The 21,728-nt window shown below is 42.4% G+C and overlaps 2 protein-coding genes across 10 annotated transcripts in view; one reads left to right on the top strand and one right to left on the bottom strand.

Moving 5' to 3' along the window:
• The window catches only part of LOC124270849 (mannan-binding lectin serine protease 1-like), a 39,540-nt gene extending 23,861 nt beyond the window's left edge, over positions 1 to 15,679 (top strand). The window contains exons 8-20 of one of the 9 annotated variants that reach the window (XM_046705908.1): positions 775 to 939; positions 1,671 to 1,786; positions 2,757 to 2,854; positions 3,631 to 3,800; positions 5,102 to 5,241; positions 5,474 to 6,116; positions 6,572 to 6,761; positions 8,670 to 8,773; positions 8,981 to 9,133; positions 10,000 to 10,173; positions 14,172 to 15,019; positions 15,087 to 15,137; positions 15,415 to 15,679. In XM_046705908.1, the coding sequence (XP_046561864.1) occupies positions 775 to 939; positions 1,671 to 1,786; positions 2,757 to 2,854; positions 3,631 to 3,800; positions 5,102 to 5,241; positions 5,474 to 6,116; positions 6,572 to 6,761; positions 8,670 to 8,773; positions 8,981 to 9,133; positions 10,000 to 10,173; positions 14,172 to 14,296 (2,078 nt within the window). In that variant the 3' untranslated portion in view covers positions 14,297 to 15,019; positions 15,087 to 15,137; positions 15,415 to 15,679. Of the gene's footprint in view, positions 1 to 774; positions 940 to 1,670; positions 1,787 to 2,756; positions 2,855 to 3,630; positions 3,801 to 5,101; positions 5,242 to 5,473; positions 6,117 to 6,571; positions 6,762 to 8,669; positions 8,774 to 8,980; positions 9,134 to 9,999; positions 10,174 to 14,171; positions 15,206 to 15,397 lie in introns of all 9 variants that reach the window. The other 8 variants (XM_046705904.1, XM_046705907.1, XM_046705903.1 and 5 more) reach the window with 8 other exon arrangements.
• A 3,471-nt stretch (positions 15,680 to 19,150) lies between these two features.
• LOC124270855 (CD82 antigen-like) lies at positions 19,151 to 21,412 on the bottom strand. The gene is made up of 3 exons (XM_046705915.1): positions 21,266 to 21,412; positions 20,651 to 20,734; positions 19,151 to 19,578 (listed from the first exon to the last, which is right to left on the bottom strand). Exons 1-3 carry the CDS (start codon positions 21,371 to 21,373, stop codon positions 19,513 to 19,515), a joined length of 258 nt encoding a protein of 85 aa, XP_046561871.1. The 5' UTR covers positions 21,374 to 21,412; the 3' UTR covers positions 19,151 to 19,512.
• Positions 21,413 to 21,728: the final 316 nt, after the last annotated feature.

Below are 21,728 nucleotides of genomic sequence, written 5' to 3'. Positions count from 1 at the left end.
CAACGCAGCGTAAAGATTTGTTTGTAAATGTAAATACTGTCGTTAAACATCGCATACCCATAAATCTAGACTTATTGTTATTTGGTCATGTTACACTAACACTATATGAAAATGAATTATTATTTGAACATGCACACAGATATATTAAGCTAACTGAAAGATTTTTGTAGTTTTGTTCTTGTATATATTATACACACCCTTTTTAAACACCTTGTAAATTCATTTCACAAATCCCTGTTGTTAATGGGTTTTTTCAATATTGTAAATATGACATATGTAACTTCTGGGAGAGGGCGTTCCTAAGTTGGATAACTTGTGCCCAATCCATTTCATTTTTGAATAAAATATGTTTAGAACAAAACAAATAGTAGGTTTAGACTTGCAGTTGATTTTAGTAGACACATACACTGAACGACTATGAAAAATTTGTACAAAAGGTTGGTAGATTATTTATTGAAAATGAGTTTCATATAATGCTTGTGTGTGAAATTACTCAGCCCTAAGAAATATGTATCTTACGCAGTACATCAAGTCCCACACTGTAACATCTTCATTCGAAATTATTTCATCGGGAAACTTTGATACTGTACACAACTTTTTACTGAATACAATCTGTCTGCTTAAAGCATGCCTAACCAGAACACGAAATGGTGAAACGCGTGATTCTATAAATAGGCTTTCCACTGGTTCCTGTTTCTACTTGAAGCCACCTTTCACTGATCGGTTCACATGGATGACAATCCTTCCCTCACTCACTCCTGCATACTTTGCCAGGTGAAGAGACGACAGTACGGATGTGTGGCTACCAACGACGGAACTCCCGCTGCTTTGAGTCTTGGAACAACCAGTTGACCTTGGATTTCTCCTCTGACCGGATGTTCGAGGGGAGCGGGTACAGAGCCACCTACCGGTTTGTCCCGGATAACGAAACGGGTTCCAGTGAGTAGAATCTACTGACAGCGACTGATTCCTTCAATGCAACGCATGCGTCTTAACCCCATCGCCCCAATATTGGACTGTAAGATAAACTATATCATGGGTGGTGCGGCCAAAACGTTTATTGCAACTGACTGCATATGTTATAACATTGTTATATCAGGTTGTGTGCGTATGTGTGTAAGTTGGACTGGGTATGTCTGTAATGAAGAATGTGAGAGCGTGTGTGGGTACATGTTTATATATGTTTGCACATGTATATGTCGGTCTCTGTGTGTGTGCGTGTGTGTGTGTGTGAGAGAGAGAGAGAGTGATTGATTGAGTGAGAGTGAGTGAGTAAGAGGGAGAGAGAGTGACTGAGTGAGTGAGTGAGAGCATGAGAGTGAGTGTGAGAGAGTGAGACAGAGTGAGTGAGAGTGAAAGAGTGAGAGAGTTAGAGTGAGGGAGACAGAGGGGGCTGGGGAGAGGAGGTCGGGTGTGGGAGATGATGCGTTATGGAGAGTAGTGAGTAGGTTGTACGTACATGTGCGCGTGCGTGCGTGCTTGCGTGAGTGAAGAATTACTATCACACGTCGGATAACACCGACATACAGAAAGGAGAGTTACCGTCCGTGTATTGTTTCTTGATACTTCCTAATTGTTCCTGAAACCATGTTCTCACGTCCACCTCGTCTGGTTGATATCACAGAACATGTAAGACACATGCAATTAGACCTAACACAACCTTGTTCCAGTCTGCGACATGTCTTCATGTGACAGCAACTGCAAGGGCTACTGCTACAGTAAAGGCAAGGGAGACTTCCTCTGCGCATGCCCGGCAGGGAAAGTACCTGACGATTGTTCTTTAAACGTGAGTACTGACAAACTTACTCTCATCTAATCAAACAAGCAGGCTTTATGTACCATGACGAAAGTCTTATGAGCTGGCATATTACAAACAGTTTGAATATAGCAAAAGTTTGGTGAGTTTGCCGGTAGGCTGCTCATCCACTTCCCTTAGTGTTTGTTTAACATAACGCGGAGAAAATATCACTTTATAGGTGTGGACTCTATCGCCGACTGTCCATCGCGACTGACAAAACGAGTACAGTTCTTTAGTGAAGCGTCAGTCCTTGTTAGTGAGTTAGTTGAATCTTATGCATATTTCAGTAATATTCTAGCATTACCACAAAGCGTCATGCCCAAACTGAAATCCGCCCATATTCTACCCATTCTGCCCTTATGGGTAATCCGTGCCTGATGACGCCCTTATTGCAAGCAGCAATATTCGACCATATTTCGGCTGCGTGAACATATTAGGACAGTACAGTACTGTACAGTACAGTACAGTGATTGACATATCCTGGACGACCTCGCCGCCGGAATACTATGACACAGTATTAAGTCACCGAGCCTGACCAGCGGATCTGTTACGTCGCTTCCTGCTACGAGTACATAGCGGTGGGGTAGCCTTGTGGTTAAGCGCTTGTTCGCTATGCCGAAGATCCGGTTTCGATTCCCCACATCAGTACAATGTATGAAACCCTTTTCTGGTGACCCGTCGTGATATTGTTGGAATATTGTTAAAACGACGTAAAACTTTAACTCACTCACTCACTACTACCAGCACCGGGCGCTGAGGAAGTGTCGTCACCATCAACCTTACGGGGGCGGGTGATGCGGGTGCCTACTGGTTAAAGCGTCCGGGTTCGATTCCCCACATGGGTAAAATGTGTGAAGCCCATTCCTGGTATCCCCCGCCATGATATTGCTGGAATATTGCTTAAAGCGGCGTAAAATCATACTTACTCTCTCACTTACATACTCTTCCACTGTTTCAGGTGAATTGGACGGACACAGAGAAGAACGTGACGGTGTATGAACGATCACAGGTCACGCTAGACTGCTCCGTGAACCACCCGTACGCCGTCACGGTATGGTGAGTACACACGACCTGTCTGTACTACTAACGTAGCATCTGCTGTACAGCCTGCCCTCTACGAGGGCTGCCTAAAAACATCAATAATAGGAAATAACGTCGATAGGAAAACCTTTGAGTGATTATCGATATGAAAATAGTGTCATCGACAATATCGAACACAAACGTTTGTGACAGAATACAGTTTTTTACTTATTCAATCAATACACAAAGTAAGTTTATTCATGGGCTGCTTCTAGATTATGTTCAGGATGTTGTTTTGTTAGTAATCCATGCTTAAACATGTCGCCACTCACTAGTGGTTTGAAAAATATTATTCATTTCTTTCGGACTTTCATTAACAATTTTGGTCAAAGTTACTTCTCCGATATTTATCGATAATCGATCGATAATTACTGAACGATTATCGATCTCAAGTATCTATATCGATAGCCAGTCCTACTATACTCATGCCAATAGTGGTTGTCATCCCCCTCCCCACCCCAACCCCCCACACACCTCACACACCCACCCCACACACCCTCTCCAATTAGAAAAAACATGAAGGGGGTGACGACCATTATTGGCATGAGTATATTTACGTCAGCGGACGCCGTCTTTCGTTGATGTTCTGAAAGTCGGCATGACCTTTTGTCTTGTCATATGTAAAATGGGATTCATATGTTGACAATATCTAGTGCAGTGTCGGTGGTCAGGGAATACGTCTTATGCAATTGAATACTATAGAAGCATAACTGAGGATTTGAGTAGCCAAAATGTTCCACTCCCACTTTCAGGGACTTCAACGACATCCTGCTGCCTGACGATACGATGCCACATGTCAGGGTGGACGAGTCCACTATGACCCTGGAAGGGACACGGGCGAATGACACTGGGAGATATACATGTACAGTACAAGCCGGGGAATGGTTGAGGTCACGAACCATATGGCTTACCGTCAAACCAGGTAAGCTGTAATTACCTCCCTTGTGTGTTCTTTACTGCTTGGAAAAGCACCATGTTTTTGTAAACAGTGAATTCTGTATTCCAAGATTTGGTAAATAACTGGATAGGGGCACACAATCAAATATGTAAGGGTTTAGATACTTTGATATTTGTCTTGTCACTGAAGGAAATATCCATTGACTCTTTGCAATCAATCTTATATGCATTGATGGAGTTTTTTTGTATTTAAGTTGCTGCAAACTTAATCAAAGATCAGACAGAAATATTTCTAGACGGGATAGACGAATGTATGAGTGCAGCTTTTGGCACCGCCGTTGAATTTTAACAAAATATTTGGATTTATAATTCATATGATTAATGCTAATATGTTGATTATACTTATAAGGTGTGACATCAAAAGATGATAATATCCGAAACATGAGTTGAAATAGCTGAGCCCACCAATACCCTTAATAATTGTTTTTAATCAACTCACAAACAAGATTTGAGATTAGGGAATTGAAGTATTGTTGCTATTTTATTTTCCAAGCGGGACTATTTGGCAAACCTAATCTGTCTAATTGTTTTGTTTGGATTTTGGAGTTGTTCAATTTCTACAAATGTGTTGTGTAACATGAGTGAGTGAGTGAGTTTAGTTTTACGCCGCACTCAGCAATATTCCAGCTATATGGCGGCGGTCTGTAAATAATCGAGTATGGACCAGACAATCCAGTGTTCAGCAGCATGAGCATCGATCTGCGCAGTTGGGAACCGATGACATGTGTCAACCACGTCAGCGAGCCTGACCACCCGATCCCGTTAGTCGCCTCTTACGACAAGCATGGGTTACTGAAGATCAATATTCTAACCCGGACCTTCACGGGGCGTTGTGTAACATGGAGCGTCACATACAAATATAGGTCCCAATAAGCATGGCAGATATAGTAACAGATATGGCAGTGGCTGCACCTGTTTACCTGATATTTATAGGTATGTACACCTACATTCCATTTAGCCAACTACAATTAACTACGCGAAATATATGTAAACTATACTGACATAAACAATACGTTGAAGCAGTAAAGGAATGCGAGCTTTTGTACCCTTTGATCAGCTCCCCTTTCCAAATAGTGAGTGAGTTTGGTTTTATGTCGCTTTTAGCAATGTTCCAACAATATCACGACGGGGAATACCAGAAATGGGCTTTACACATGGTGCCCACGTGGGGAATCGAACGCCTTCGGCGTGACGAGCGAACGCTATAACCGCTAGGCTACCTCACCTCCGGTGGTCCAAATAACAAGCATTTGCTCTCCCACACAGATGACAAACTCTGTGGGTTTTCGTCCAGCAAGATAATCAACCCAAACGTCAACAATGCTGCTAAGAAGGTAACCGGAAAAAATTCAACAGAAGCCCCAGATTTCATCCCTTGGCAGGTCGTCCTTTGGAATGTAGCTAAGGTAAGGAATTTGTTGGATTTGAGTTTACTCTGCAATACCGAATAGACGGTCCATTTATGATGGTAACGTCCTAGGGTTACGTCCCCTGTCACGTTATGATTGCATGAAATGTTCTCATACTCAATATGCTATTCACTGGCTGGGAATATTTAAGCCCTTCGGCTACAAGTAACAAAAACATTGTCCCACACAAACGACACTTTAGTTAACACAAACCACTGACGTGTTCCAGGAGTCTGTCCATTGTGGAGGTGTCTTAATAACAGACCGATACGTCCTCACTGCGGCACACTGTGTGTATGGTAGCCTCAATCTATCTACCATCAAGGTGGTGATGGGAACGAAGTCTTGCAAAGGTAAGAATGGGGAGAAGAGAGGTGTTGTTCGGTTTGTGACGCACCCAAGCTATACAACTTTGAGTCTGGAGTTCGACTTTGCTATTCTGGAACTGGAACGACCGGTCCGAACCCTCTCCGAGTCTATCTACCCGATTTGTCTACCTACCCCGAAAGTCTGGTCGAGCATCACAACTGGCCAGATGGCTATTGTATCCGGTTGTGGCAGCGATTCCCATCGCCGTCTCCCGGACCGGCTGCGTATGGTAGACATCCCTCTTGTATCGAGAGAGAAGTGTAAGGAAGAGCAGGAGAGGAGCAATAGAATCTTTTCAGACGACATGTTCTGTGCCGGTTACAACAGCGACAACATCGGGGACGCGTGTGAGGGGGATAGCGGCGGGCCAATGGCTGTGAGAGTGGACAACCACTGGACTGTTATTGGACTGGTGTCGTTCGGTCGAGACTGTGCCAAGAATGGCAGTTACGGTTTCTACGCCAATGTGTCTCACGCCCTACCCTGGATACAGACCTTTGCAGGTATGATTTAGTCAAACCTCTACGTCAGTGAAAATAGTGTAAACGTTACCTGCTTCCAGGTCGTGGTATTCAAAGAAGGCACGGTTGTGTAGCCTTGTGGCACAAGAGGTCTCAGTTCATGCTGGAGAAGCAGGTCGGTGTCCGTATTTGTTTGATGCCATTATGCCCTTGTTGGAGTAGTGCTGCAAGCGGTCTTACGCACTCCCTCTCTCAGTAAGGCTTCATAAATGAAAGGTGTGGTTCCAGCTTCCGGGACCAGGTTCTACAACGATATTGTAATACATTATGTTCTATTTGTCTTGGTAGTGTTATGCTGGTGGTTTTGGATGGAGCCAAAACTACAAGTATGCCGAAGACGGTAATAAAAAGATCCAACCACGGCATATCACTTAAGAAACTGTGTTTTTCACACAAGTATTGTGACTATTAATCTTATTATAATTATCATTATTTAGGATCATGTGGTAAAACCCGGTTTATCGATGAGAACTACAGTACTGGAAGGATTATCAACGGACACGATGCCCTTCCAAATCAGTTCCCATGGAGTGTAGCATTGGTCAATGCAGCAACCAAGAACCTGCAGTGTAGTGCCACCATCATCAGTGACTCGTGGCTCTTGACAGCTCGACACTGCTTGGAAGAGTAATGTGTCATTAAATGCCTACCTTTCATAGTCGTAGTTATTGCGATAAAATACTGTGTTTATTGTGTAATGCCACACTCGGCAATATTCTATCTATATGACGGCAGTCAGTAAATAATCGAAACTGGACCAAACAATCCAAGGGTTGACATTATGAGCATCGATGTACACTATTTCAATGCGATGACATTTCAGCCAAGTCAGCGAGATAGATCACCAGGTCCCGTTAGTCGCATCTCACGACAAACATGGGTCGCTGAAGATTCTTACCTGGATCTTCAATGGCCATATGATAGGCTATAGTTCAACCTATACCAACAAGCAGTAAACATTAAACCTTGAATTGATATTACCTCTTAGCATCAGTGGTTACGTTGTTCTATTGGGTCATCTGTTGTACTATTGGGTCATCTGTTGTACTATTGTACCGTAACGCCGGGCACGAATGGTCGCCCGTTGTGCCGTAAATCGCCTTGCAAGTTGCGTACCTTATGCAGACCGGAAATTGGAGATTATGGAACCAAATCCCAGTTTGCTATCACCATGCTTTTGTGTTTCATCTCGTCATTTCGAGCTTTCCGCCCAAATTTACCGCACACAACGCAATGTTTCTGGAATATTGCCTAAAGCGGCGTAAAACTCACTCGGTCATTATATTATAACCTCGTTTCACAAGCGACGTTACCATTTCAAATCTCTGTTAGACTCCAATAATATTTTGATTACATGCAAGAGTAATTGATCTGGCGATTCAGGATTCGAATCCGGCTTAAGGGACATTAATAATAACAAAATATAGATATGCACACTGTCACGTACTTAAGTAAACACTACAGAAGAATAGGTTTTTAAAACTTTATTCCTTCCCTTAACATATATTTAAACCCCGATAACTTCTAAATGTAAACTAATTCTGAAAGTTTAGCAACTAAGTTACCTTACTACCTAAATTAACTGTACATACATTTCTGGCCCACCTCTAATATTACTAATATTCTCCTATAAACAATATTACCACTATACTAATACAAATGTTTTTTCACAAACACTAATATTTATGGTGCTGATCTAATACCAACAATGCTACTAACTATATCAATACCCTAATACCCACACTAATATAAGCAAGGACTATACACAGAATTGTATACAAAAGAAATTACACAAACAAGTGTGAGTGAGTGAGTTTAGTTTTAAGCCGCATTCAGCAATATTCCAGCTTTATGGCGGCGGTCTGTAAATAATCGAGTCTGGACCAGACAATCCTGTGATCAACAGCATGAGCACCAATCTGCGCAATTGGGAACCGATGCCATGTGTCAACCAAGTCACCCGATCCCGTTAGTCGCCTCTTACGACAAGCATGGGTTACTGAAGATCAATATTCTAACCCGGATCTTCACAGGTGGAAACAAACAAGAAGGAAAACTGATATCCACTGTCTTCCAGATGATGTACAACGGAATTATATATACCATCTTACAATGTCTCATGTTACTAAGACCCGTGAAGATCCAGGTTAGAATTGGCGTTCAGTAACCCATGCTGATCGGTGGTCAGACTCACTGACTTGGTTGACACATGTCATCGTATCCCAATTGCATAGATCGTTGCTCATCACTGGATTGTCTGGTTCAGGTTCGATTACTTTCAGACCAGTATTTGTTTTCCAATAAACTCCCCAGTCTTCCTGGTCACGCTTCCTTGAATCTAACCCTGTTCCCACAGTATTACCGGATAGTATCTAACAATAACCCCTCAAAGTCCAACAGCCAAATCTAACACTACATCTATCTGAAGTCCCATTCCCTAATACATATAAACAAAATCATCCGTGGTCTTTACACGCGTAATATCTGTGACTGTTAAGGATGTTCTTTGCCATTCTGTATATTCTTTATCTACAGGCTGTCAGTCCGTCAAAGACAAAACTTGCACTCCTTCCCTGGGAGTTTAAAGTTGAAGACAGACCAAAACAGGACAGAACATGGGTTAAAAAAAGCAATCTTACGTAAGTTGGACGATGTAAATGTTTTGCTTTTGAAAAAGTGCAAAAAACACTATTCATTCATGAACAAGTTTTTTTCTCTCGCTATGAGATCTCTCTTGCTTAAATCTAAACATTATGGGTTGAAGCAGATGAAGACGTCACCATCCTATCAGGGACTGATTTCGGTTGGACGAGCAGGTGCTATGATATCGACATTTCGTTTTGCAGATAACAGTGAAGATCTAGCCTTGGTTAAAGTGGACCCTATACTGTTTAACGATGCTGTCCAAGCAGCGTGTTTGCCTGCTAAGGATGATACCATTGAACCAGGGACGGAGGGTGTGGTGTCGGGATGGGGGAAGACATCACTTGATAGTGAAGGTAAGATGTTAAACTTTCTAATTTCTACTTTGTCTGAGACTTTACAGAAAATATGTACCTTCTCGACATCACCCATTATATTACAAGACACATCAGTGATGTCATTCTCTTGTCTTTACGAACGTTTTTCATGTCGATGTTATCTTGAAACCACATTACAGTTTATATACACATGTAATAGACGAGCTATTGAGCGATATTGGAATAAGCCTTGAACCATGTATTGTAAAGACGATCTTCTTAACAGGAGTATGTCGTCATTTGGAATCTCCCGTCGTGATATTGCTGGAATACCATTAAAGCGACGTAAAACTTACCCAAACCTGGATTGCTTTCCAATTCCTTGAAATAAGTCTTCCTTGGGGTACTTAAGCATTTTTTTCACAAAAAGTTTTTGAGCTATTTTTTTAAACAAAAACCTTTTGACGTTGTGGCATGCAGTGGTGTGCGGATTACGTCCCTTTCCTGAAACTATGTCACTGCGGTTTACCTATCATGCCCTGCAACTTCCTCTTTGGAGGTGGGAAGGTTTACTTCAAGGAATTGGAAACTTCTCCAGGTTTAGGTAAATCGTCTTCAGAAGAAGTCTCCCTTGGGGTACTCTAGCATGAATACAAACTCCCAGATATAAGTAATGTTAGTGGTCTATATAGCAACAACCAAAACAATGGTAAGTATGAAGGTAACGCTTACCTGATGGCTCTACAGACGACTCTAGGGAGGCTGTCTATGGGCCACCGAGGTGCTCATGGGATATTGTATAGCAATATAACGTGACCTTAGAGTCAAATACACCCACCCCGACGTAAAGATACTGGTAATGGTACTATCTTGTTACCAAAATTATTATTCTTTTAACATTTCAGCTGTCACGTCAAACCACCTGCTGTACATAATGGTGTCTCTTCTGAACACCACCCAATGCAAGAATGAGACGGAGAATGCAATTCAAGACAACCGTGTGTGCTTTAAGGCTAGGGACACCACCTCCGAGGCAGCCTCTGGGGACAGCGGCAGTGGCCTCATCGTCAAACACACAGGTAGCACATATTTAAATTACACCTTACTGACTCCGACCGTCCCCAGTTGCACAAATGAGTACCGTGTCATATGCTGCCCTGTCACATATCTGTATTGTCTGTGTTATTTATTGATGACGTATCTTTGGCAGGCATGAAACTAACACTAGTGACTGTTACCGCAGATTTGACGATTGATTGTTTGAATGATATATGTTTGAAGAAACTAAATTTACAGAAAGCAAAACAGCTGTAACTATGGCCTATATGTTTTAACTCTATACGTCTGTACACGTGCAAACGAGAAAGAAGATTGTATGAAGAAATACATGTCTAATAAGCTAGGCAAGAATATATTGATACAGCCAACGTATTAATTAATCCATATTCAGATATAGATTGCTGACGTCAGGTAACTCTACTCTACACCGAAACAGATTCCCTTGGGCTTAAAGGAACCTTGGGCGGTGAAAAGTATATGAAACGATGGCGAAAACAAAGAGATGCTACCATGGGTTCACAATGAGGGTCAGGATGTCATGAACATCTAAATGCCCTTCTGAGTACTCACTTTAGGAATAACTTCATTTTGCAGCATAGCTTTAATGTCTCGCCCTTAGACGTTTCATATGTAATTGACTCAGCACGATTCTGCATGAGACTGAGCATGATCGGTAATGCCCGTCCACCAGCAGAAACCCATTTCATATGAACATATAACATCAATGCCAGAGAATAACCAGTCTCCATTATCATACTGTCAGCAGACTGTGGTAAAATAGCGCCATACATATCATTAAACAAATTCTAATAATTTTTGTGAACGTTGGTCTCGTTAATAACCATAGTTTTTTCTGCTTTGAAAGAGCTCTTTTGCACATTCAACACCACATTCAGTCCAATCAAGCATGAAGGCATTGGAGGCCAGAGCTCTGGGGTCTGGAATGCGAGAGCAGAAGGTCGGAATCTGGTGTGTCCCCCCAGACGCAAACAGTTCGTAGTACAACCGGGAAATAACCCAGAGTCGAGCATTCCCCGAGACAGGGCATCAGCTCGGACATTCTCCAACCCCAGGAGGTATACCTGAGTTACTGAAACATTGTACTGATCGTACCAGGAGGAACTGCCATGTTTCCCAGGGGCGCGATGGCGAGACCGTGCCCCCATGCATCAGAATATAGGTCATCGCCGTTGGATGTCCACCTCTAGACGAACCGTCTGGTTTCGAACCTGCTATTTGAAGCATTTAAATACCAGTCTGCCAACTCTCAGCTCCAACACATTGATGTGTAAGCGAGTCTCCGTCTCAGACAAAAGGCTGGAAGCTGTGAGCCTGCTCATGATGCAGCGTCAGGTGACAGCAGCATCCCCTGGACCTGACAGACAGGGCCAGTACCATCATCAGTTTGGTGAACACTCTCGGAGCCGTAGCGAGACCGACCGGAGCACCTTCAACAGGCAGTGCACCCCGTCGAAGTAGGACTTGAGGTATCTCTTGAACAAAGGGTGCACCGTGATATGAAGATACGCATCTTTCAGATCGATATATGTTAGCCAATCTCCTGGCTGAACAGATCACTGAGCGCAGTGTCTCCATCTTGAAGGAAGGTATGTCTATGGGGCGGTTTAGACCCCTGAGACCCCTGGGTCATTTTAGGGACCAGGAAATCCGTCAAGTACATGCCATCTGTTTCCTGTCCCGATGGCACGACCTTGACCGTGGCCTTGTCTAGCAACGCCATGATTGTAATAACTCCGGCTGCTCTGTCATATGGCCCTCCCTTAGCGTGGATAGGACCCAGGGGTTTGTGGTAACGTTCTCCCAGTCCCGTAGGAAGTGGGAGAGTCGGCTGAGTCAATTAAACCACAATAAATATATACCATATCAACCTGTCGTCGAAGGACAGTAAAAATACAAGAATATCACAGATTTGGTTAAAAACTTGTATGTTGTACTAAAATCTTTGACTGCAGAAAACAATACAAAATAAAATAACAAGCTACTGATCGCCAGCAACTGAAGGTAGATCACCATACCAGGGACCATGGGACTTACAGTACTCTTACTTTTCTGCATGGACCCCAGCTGGATTTACACCATCCCCTCAGGTTTTGGCGATATTGCAGAAATTTAGCCGATCATTAAAAGAACAACTATTCTACTATTAAATTCTCACCCTTGAAGATCATATGATGGTTTCTTAGGACGCAGGGTAAGAGGCGTCCTGGGCAGGAGGGCGGGTCGAAGGTGTTGCTCCCTACAAGAGCCTTGACTCCTTGTAAGGTGCAGTGGCCTCCACGGCCTCCTTGACAATATGATCCGATCCCGGAAAGAGGGAAGCACCATCATAGGAAGGGCCATCAGATTGTCCTTGTGCTGGACCTGATAGCTGGAGTAGCTCAGTCACAGCTGGAACATGCCCATCACACACAGTGCCCATTAACCCAGCCGTTGCAGCGCGTAGAGCGTCCTTGGCCAGGTGAGCCCCAAACTCGTCGAGTTGTCTCTGAAGGATGGTGCCAGGGAACGAGTCCCTGTCATACTTCCGAGACTGCGCCCGACCCGACTGCAGAGCAGCCAGGTAGGCACTGTGTACTGCCACCCGCAGTTGCTGTCCAGTTCAGCAGTTGCGCTCTTTAAGCGCCTTGTACTGGGCAAGCAAAAGCAGTGCCCGCTGGTCTCCGGGAGGACAGAAGCAATTAGATTGCGGACCTCCCCGGGCGCAGAGGCGAAGTGGAAGACCTCGGCTTCCTTATCGCTGTTGTCCACCTCATGCTCCTCCTTCAACTTGCCTCCCCTCGCCGGAGGTACCCAATGGGGCCGGTGATAGGATGGGTGATGGAGATAAGAGTGGAAGGGGGAGCAACATGGCCACTTCCTTGCTGGAAAAAGAATGAGGGTTAACTTATAACCTGAAAAACAGAGTAATCATGTTTCGATGTGTAAGTGTGTAATGAATGACCGAGAAAAGAGGAAGAGATAAGTCCTCCGCCTTCAACCGCTAAGGGGAATAACTCTCTTAAGGGGGATAACACTGCTCACGGTGTTGCATACCACAACTAACAAACGTTTATTTTTTAAATGTTAAAAACATTTTAACCCTGTCATTAAGATATGTTCCCGAGAAAAGCTAGAGTACCCCAAGGAAGACTACTTCTGAAGAGGAATCATGTTATATGAAGCCGGTCTGTAAATAGCCGAGTCTCGGCCAGACAATCCAGTGATTGACATCATGAGCGTAGATCTACGCAACTGAGATACGATGACATGCATCCACCTAGTCATCGAGCCTGACCACCCGATTCCATTATTCACCCGGTTCGCCAAGCATGGGTTGCCGAATACCAATCCGGATGTTCGCGTGTTCCTTTACTTTCTCTTAGAAGGGTTAGATGTGTAGGTAAGGTCGCCATGCTGAGAAGCTCGCAGGTCGTAACTGACCATAGTGTGGACGTCGATAGTGAGTCAGACTCGCTGACTTGGTTGACACTCATGGTATCCCAATTGCGTAGATAGATGCACATGCTGGATTGTCTGTCCAGACTAGATTAATTACTGACCGCGGCCATACAGCTGGAATATTGCGGCGTTAAATACAACAAACAAACGAAACTACTGTCACACATACTGTGAAATGGTCTGCCTGTTATTGAACTTCTGACCTTTAAAATACAGTTACAGGTTAATTTGATTATTGACACGTGGCGACAACAATATTTGATCACATCGTGTGTGTTCTCGCTGTATCATAAACCAAAATATGATTATGCTCAACTTTGTGTTAGCAATCGCCAGAAGGAAGCACTGATAAAGTGTATGCCTCATGAATAGAGCAATTGTCTCCCTAGACTCAACGGTACAAGTCAAGGGGTTGTGGCTCTTGCAGGTTTACAATATAGATGTGAAAACCAGAATTGTAACGAAGTACTTACGAATGTACAAATGTACGCTGCGTGTTCATATGGTAGGTTGACAGTTTCGGAGCTCTTGATGTACATTGCGTTGTCTTTTCATTCAGATACCAACACTCTGATGGCAGTGTACAATGGAGTATTTCCCGGTCGCAACAAACCTGGCGTGTATACGAACATCCAACCCTTCGTTCCTTGGATCAAGAGGAAAATGGGATGGAAGTCGGTGTGAATTATGCTAATTGCGTTATATACGTTTGTATATAACGATGTCCTGTTATATTATGGGACACACTTCCGGTAATACTAGATCGTGTATGTCAGGACAGGTGTCAGGTGTTGAAGTACCTGTTGTTTCACTGGTATACTAAAACAAATTTACAAATTATCATCTGAATCACTGTCAAGGCAATGTCGAGGTTCAATCAGGGCCTAGGTTACATCAAGGTCTAGATTGACTCACTGCCTAGACTGCGTTTTGACAGTATTCAAGGATGTCAGCTTGCAAAAAATATATTAGCTAATGATAGCCATGTCAGCAGAAACCCAAAAGCGTATATTCTGCAGGTCATATATATGTGTCTTATGCGGATTTTCATTTGTTGTGAGATCAGTGTTGGCGACCGGTGAAGAGTTAATCCATTTTGTAAGTCCCGCCGAACCCTAAATAGTAGCCGTTGTCCGACTGGTTAAATCCGTTCTGTCGTCACGCGTTTGATTGGAAGGTCATAGGTCGCTCAAAGGTTACCTAACGCGACCTTCCACAGGGTTTTGTTAGATTCAGTATAGCAGTGTAACGAATAATACTGAGCCTAAGTTTACTTAGACTGCTGCCTAGACAGAATATTGTCTATATATTGAATCATTTAGGTTGATTCATGGTGTAGCTTGGATCACGGTGTAGGTTACATCACAGTCTAGGTTGAATCATGGTCTAGGTTGAATCACGGTGTAGGTTACATCACAGTCTAGGTTGAATCACGGTGTAGGTACATCACTGTCTAGGTTGATTCACGGTGTAGGTTACATCACAGTCTAGGTTGAATCACGGTGTAGGTTACATCACACTCTAGGTTTCTTCACGGTGTAGGTTACATCACAGTCTAGGTTGAATCACGGTGTAGGTTACATCACAGTCTAGGTTTCTTCACGGTGTAGGTTACATCACAGTCTAGGTTTCTTCACGGTGTAGGTTACATCACAGTCTAGGTTGAATCACGGTGTAGGTTACATCACAGTCTAGGTTAGGTTACATCACGGTGTAGGTTACATCACAGTCTAGGTTTCTTCACGGTGTAGGTTACATCACAGTCTAGGTTTCTTCACGGTGTAGGTTACATCACAGTCTAGGTTGAATCACGGTGTAGGTTACATCACAGTCTAGGTTGAATCACGGTGTAGGTTACATCACAGTCTAGGTTGAATCACGGTGTAGGTTACATCACAGTCTAGGCTGATTCAAGGTCAAGGTTATATGACATCTCACCGAAGCAAGGGAATTACTTGAACAGAAAAGTCCAGTTTTCAAACTTGACGAACTTGGCTGAAACTCCTGGGGTGTATTTTGGTTGGATTAACGAGTCTAAATGCATAGTTCAATCATAAAATCGCGAAACGAAATCATGGTGGATGATGTGTAGATTTTGACTGATTGCAGGATTGCAAAACATATGTTCTGTTAACTGGGAGTTGACATCCACGATACAACGTAATTCCAGTTTAGTTTGTAAAGGCTGGAAACTAGACCTCTGTGGGTTGGTTATCTTTCCATCCTTCTATATACATATGTGTCTATATAGAACCATGGTCTATGCTGATTCACGGTTTCAAGTAAAATCATGATCTAAGGTGATTCACGGTCTATGTTGATTTATGGTCTGCGCTGATTCACGGTTTATGTAAAATCACGGTCTATGCTGATGAAAAGTCAACGTTAAATCAATGTCTGTGTAGATTAATTATCTGTATGTATTCACGATCTATATTTGAAATACTTTACTGGATTACTGTCTGAGCAGATTCATGTCTATGATCATTTATGGTCTGTATCAACTCACGGCCTATGTTGAATCACGACCCGTGTTGAATCACAGGCAATGTTGAATCTGTGTCTTTGTTTAATCACTTTGTATGTTTTTTCTTAGATTACAAGAATTCTTGATATTTTCATTTCCGATACATTGATGCTTTGTTAGTAACCGCATGTTAAGACTGAAAATACTTCCATGCTAATATATAAATATGGTATGATATCCCTAAATACCATGCTTCGTTCATGTTGTGTTCTCATTGTGATTGGGCTGGCATCAACATCTACTGTGAATAACGGGTTGGATAAAAGGAATCTTCGAAAGATGAACCACAGATCGAATTCTAATCAACATTTGTCTGATGATTGACTTCAGTCATCATCCAACAACATCATTAACGACCCGCCGACAATGTCATGCACAATGTCACCATCTGACATCATCAGCGACATTAGGGCAGTGACATGCACGTTATGTGTCACCAATAATTCAAGGTGAACGTATTTGCAAAATATCCAACTGTGAAATCTCAAACATTCTTCAAACTTTAGTAAATGAGTCAAGTTTTATGCTACTTTCTGTAATATTTCAGCAATATCACAACGCAACACATGTTATATATCGGAGTACACTTTTATCAGTAAAGTTCAGAATCTAGTACTGTTAAGGGATGATCCGGACTTATATTCTCAGAAAGCGCCTAATCGCCAGCACACACACTGTATCCAGCTTGGGAATCGAACAGGGCCCTTGGGTGTGATGGTCGAACGCTTTAACCACGAGGCTCCCCGACCGCCCCCTTAATCTTTTAACACAATATGATTTAAATATATTGATGTATGATACAAATATGATAGGATATGTCATGCATAAATTATATCTGAATGACCAATAGGACCCTTAAGTCATCGTGAAATATGAAATATACTACCCGAAAGAACTCAACACTGGATTCTGTAGTTAATCTGTCATTAACATATTGTGGTTCACAATGTAGAATTGAGTCCTGTCGAATAATAACAAAAAATAATAATAATAAAAAGCACTGAATTTATTTCCCAAACAAACATAAATATCTGAGATCTGTTCGGAGAGTTCCGATCCATTTCATAGAGCTAACTAATTGTTGGTAATTGTGATGACTTCTTGCTAAAGCTAAACATCATTCTTTATACAGCTATACATCATGGCAGTTCTACCGTGAGTAAACAGTTACAAGTGTGTGCCAATATGGCACTACTGTGACAATGTGTGCAAATGTCTTGGCACTGTTTACGCAGAACTTAGGTCAACAGTGTTGTTTAATCTTGGTCGGCAGCGTTGAAGCTTCTTCACTGAGTGACAAATGTATACAGTCGTGTATAATGTTTATCTACAATATCCTCGCATGACGGATGACCTGGTCCATGACCGGGCGCCGTCCCCACCTCGGTTACCCGAGCAATGTGGTCATGCATATGAAGCAGCCATATAATCACAACCACCTACACGTCCACACAAGACACTACGACTGCGTGAAATGACATTGTAATGCACTTTATTGGAACAAGTCGAGACGTGCAACCCATGTGATGAAATCATTAACATTAATCAAGCGCTTAAAGAGGACGTAACATTTACATACGAATTACATAAGGAAATGTCACCAATTTTTCTTCCCGTTGTGACATGATGTAACAATGGCATTCCCATTACAAATCACCGATGAGGGTGTACGTTTCACTGGGGTCAAGTAAATGAGCCTGGCCCGTCTGAAATCATGCCTCTAGGATCTCGGTAATGACGTACCAGCATATAGGGCATCTTAATTTTGTCGTCTCAAGTAACAGGCTGTTTTAATGATGAAAGCTTAAGACCGCTTCAGTTTACGTGTGAAAACCAAGAAACATGCCGAATGAGTGCGTTGTCTTAAAGAAACAGGCCGTCTCACTGGTGACGTTGACAGAAAGAGACCGTTTCGGTGTTGACGTCGCAATATCCAGGCTGTGTCAGAGACGTTTCAAGAAACCTGATGTCTCTGTAGGGACGTCTCAACGTATGATCTACCGCACTCTATGCCAAACATGAGCAATGGATGAAATATTCACAGAGATACAAACGATATAAATAATATTTACATTGATAAGAAATTTTGTCTATATTAGGACGGCATTGCTTATTTACATTATGTACATAACTGTCGCAAAGAGGCAAAACATAATAAAGATATCACTGTAACATCACGTGATATCACTTCAACCGTTCGTGTTGATATTACTTCTACTCACGATATAACCACAACATAACCGTACGTAATATCACTAGGACTGTATGTGATATCAGCACATGAATAACGAATCTTTAAGTGAATTCTTCATTTTTCATTTAGGGCTGTTTGAGAACACGATCATTGGACAAAAGCGAATACGTTAGATGTTTCCAAATACTGCCGGTGTCAAGCCCTTCACGTCTTGTCGCGGCTGCTGACCGTGGTTGGTGTTGCGGCAACGTCTTCCACGTGACGACGACTTCGCACTGATGGGCAGTCTGTCACGTTGGAGGTTAACACCGACAACTTCAACGAGTGCATATTCATCAACTTCAGAGCTAGAAACCACAACACGACAGGATGTACTGACGCTGATCGTTGTAAAGTTTTAACGTTCGTTATTTGCTTCGTAGTCTCAGAATAAGATGGATTGGCCCACAATCCTGGCATTTTGGTTCACGATTTGGAAACCATTTAAGGTTTAAATAGTACAGATATTGTGAAAAATAACTCTCTGACCATAAAACAAGACTCTAAGTTTTTTTAGCAGTATATGTTCCCGATTAGTTGTCAACGTGCAACCGTGTCACCATTGCCATCATTTCACATATTATACCGATTATACATGACAGTCGGTCTCCAGCAACAACTCAAATCAACAATGGTGAAAGCCAACATACGCTATATGGTTAACTGATCAACAACTTGAACGCCTCCCCCCACCTCGAATAATGCTTAACTGAAACATTATTATACAATCACAACACTAAATATTGATATTCAAGATACTAATAATATTTGGTCATTTTTTTTATAAAGTACATATATTTTACTACAGGAAAGAGACATAACACACAAAACATACTGCGTTCATTAACTCCCCAAATTCCATATTCTCTATCAATTTGTTTCTGTAGAATACTGTTTTCGTTAAAACTGTTTTCGATGAGTCTATATATTACTATATCGTCAACTGTCACGGTCTGCCCTGGATGTGTGGAGATGATATTCTTCAATATATTCTGCTCGACTGTCTACACTGTAATGAAACAAATGACTTGATTCTCAAGTTTGATGAAACCGTTACTAATGACACGTTCGTAACCATGACAACTGACAATGCGTGCAAGGTGCGCGGTCCGTGTGGTTCAAAGTGATGGTTGTCTAATGTCAGTCAAAATAATAGTCATCCTTTATCCGGCGGCACAGACACAGGGCAAACGTCATCCCTAGGACCTGAAAGATCAAGAATGAGGAATGTCATGCGGAAAACGGCAATGTATTTGTTTTATATGATGTGTCGGTGATTACCTCTGTTCAGGAGATATTCTAGCTGTTATGTAATATATTCTAGCTGTTATGTGAGGCAAATCGTGCTCACTTCGCATTTACTACTACTACTATTACTCCTGCTGCTGCTACTACTACTGCTATTACTACTTCTACTACTATTACTACTACTACTACTGCTACTACTACTACTACTACTGCTATTACTACTTCTACTACTATTACTACTACTATTACTCCTACTGCTGCTACTACTACTGCTATTACTACTTCTACTACTACTATTACTACTACTACTACTTCTACTAGTATTACTACTACTACTACTACTGCTGCTACCACTACTACTGCTATTACTACTTCTACTACTATTACTACTACTGCTACTACTACTACTTCTGCTACTGCTGCTATTACTACTTCTACTACTATTACTACTACTGCTACTACTTCTACTACTACTTCTATTACTACTTCTATTATGACTTGCTTGACACATGTCATCGTATCCCAATGACGTAGAGTGAGTGAGTTTAGTTTTACGCCGCACTCAACAATATTCCAGCTATATGGCGGCGGTCTGTAAATAATCGAGTCTGGACCAGACAATCCAGTGATCAACAGCATGAACATCGATCTGCGCAATTGGGAACCGATGACATGTGTCATCCAAGTCAGCGAGCCTGACCATCCGATCCCGTTAGTCGCCTCTTACGACAAGCCTTTTGTGGTAAGCATATGGGTTGCTGAAGACCTATTCTACACCAGATCTTCACAGGTCCAAATGACGTAGATCGATGTTTATGATGTTGATCATTTGGTTGTCTGGTCCAGACTCGATTATTGACAGACCGCCGCTATACTACTACTACTACTACTACTACTACTACTACTACTACTACTTACTACTACTACTACTATTGTTGTTGCTGCCACTACTTGGTCACGTATATAGCTCAATCTCCACACTGAGTATAGTATAAGTGCACGACATTGATATTGCTCCCATTACCCTTACCATCAACGCGGCAACACCTACGCCGACCCCACCAAGTATCCGGGCGTTACTAGCGAGGAAAGCAAAAAACTTCGTGTAGCAACCCTGAAACAAAATTCGAAAATTAACGACATCAGTCAAAAGATAATGACCAATTAAGCACAAAATCCAACAGTACAAGTTAATGTCTTGAGTTATCAAATAAATCTATGTATTGTGGCGTGGTCCAGTGTTAACGAAGTGCAGTAGGGATTAACCGTTTAAACGTCAGGCTGAAGACCCGGGTTCGATTGCCCACCTGGGTACAATGTGGGGAGCTCATTTCTGGTGATATTGCTGGAATATTGCTAAACACGGCTTAAACCCATACTTACTCATACACATAGTCTGTCTCACAGCCCCTTATCCGTATAATTTTTCCTACAGCCTAGCCCGCCCTACAATGCTAAAGCCCCAAATGAAGCAAGTCTAGATTTCCCCAGGTTCTGAATCTCGAGACTCTCTGGGGCTCTTTTTCAATTTAAATGGATCTATTTGTTACAATCAAAATTATATATATTCAGAGACTAAGCGTTAGTCTATCACACGCTCAGAGTTAACGAATTAAGTCATTATCAAGTTTCATGTTTGTCATACCTCTGTAAACATCTGGTCGTTGAAGTTAATGTCCACAACGGGAGGCCCGACTGCTGGTGACAGCTTGGGGTAGTCCAGTCCTGTACATTTTGTCAGGTTCTCAGACATCTGTGTTTGACAGCAACTGTCGGGGATGTACCTTCTGATACCTGTGACAATAAACAAACATGTAACAGAGAACACGAGTCTCTCACACATCTGTGTTTGACAGCAACTGTCGGGGATGTACCTTCTGATACCTGTGACAATAAACAAACATGTAACAGAGAACACGAGTCTCTCACACATCTGTGTTTTGACATCAACTGTCGGGGATGTACCTTCTGATACCTGCAAACATGTAACAGAGAACACGGTCTCTCACACATCTGTGTTTGACAGCAACTGTCGGGGATATACCTTCTGATACCTGTGACAATAAACAAACATGTAACAGAGAACACGAGTCTCTCACACATCTGTG

This window comes from Haliotis rubra, unplaced genomic scaffold, assembly GCF_003918875.1.
Source record: "Haliotis rubra isolate DU_JTF1 unplaced genomic scaffold, ASM391887v1 Scf1551, whole genome shotgun sequence".
NCBI classification, from domain to species: Eukaryota; Metazoa; Mollusca; class Gastropoda; order Lepetellida; family Haliotidae; genus Haliotis; species Haliotis rubra.
This window is presented reverse-complemented; position numbering and strand designations above follow the sequence as displayed.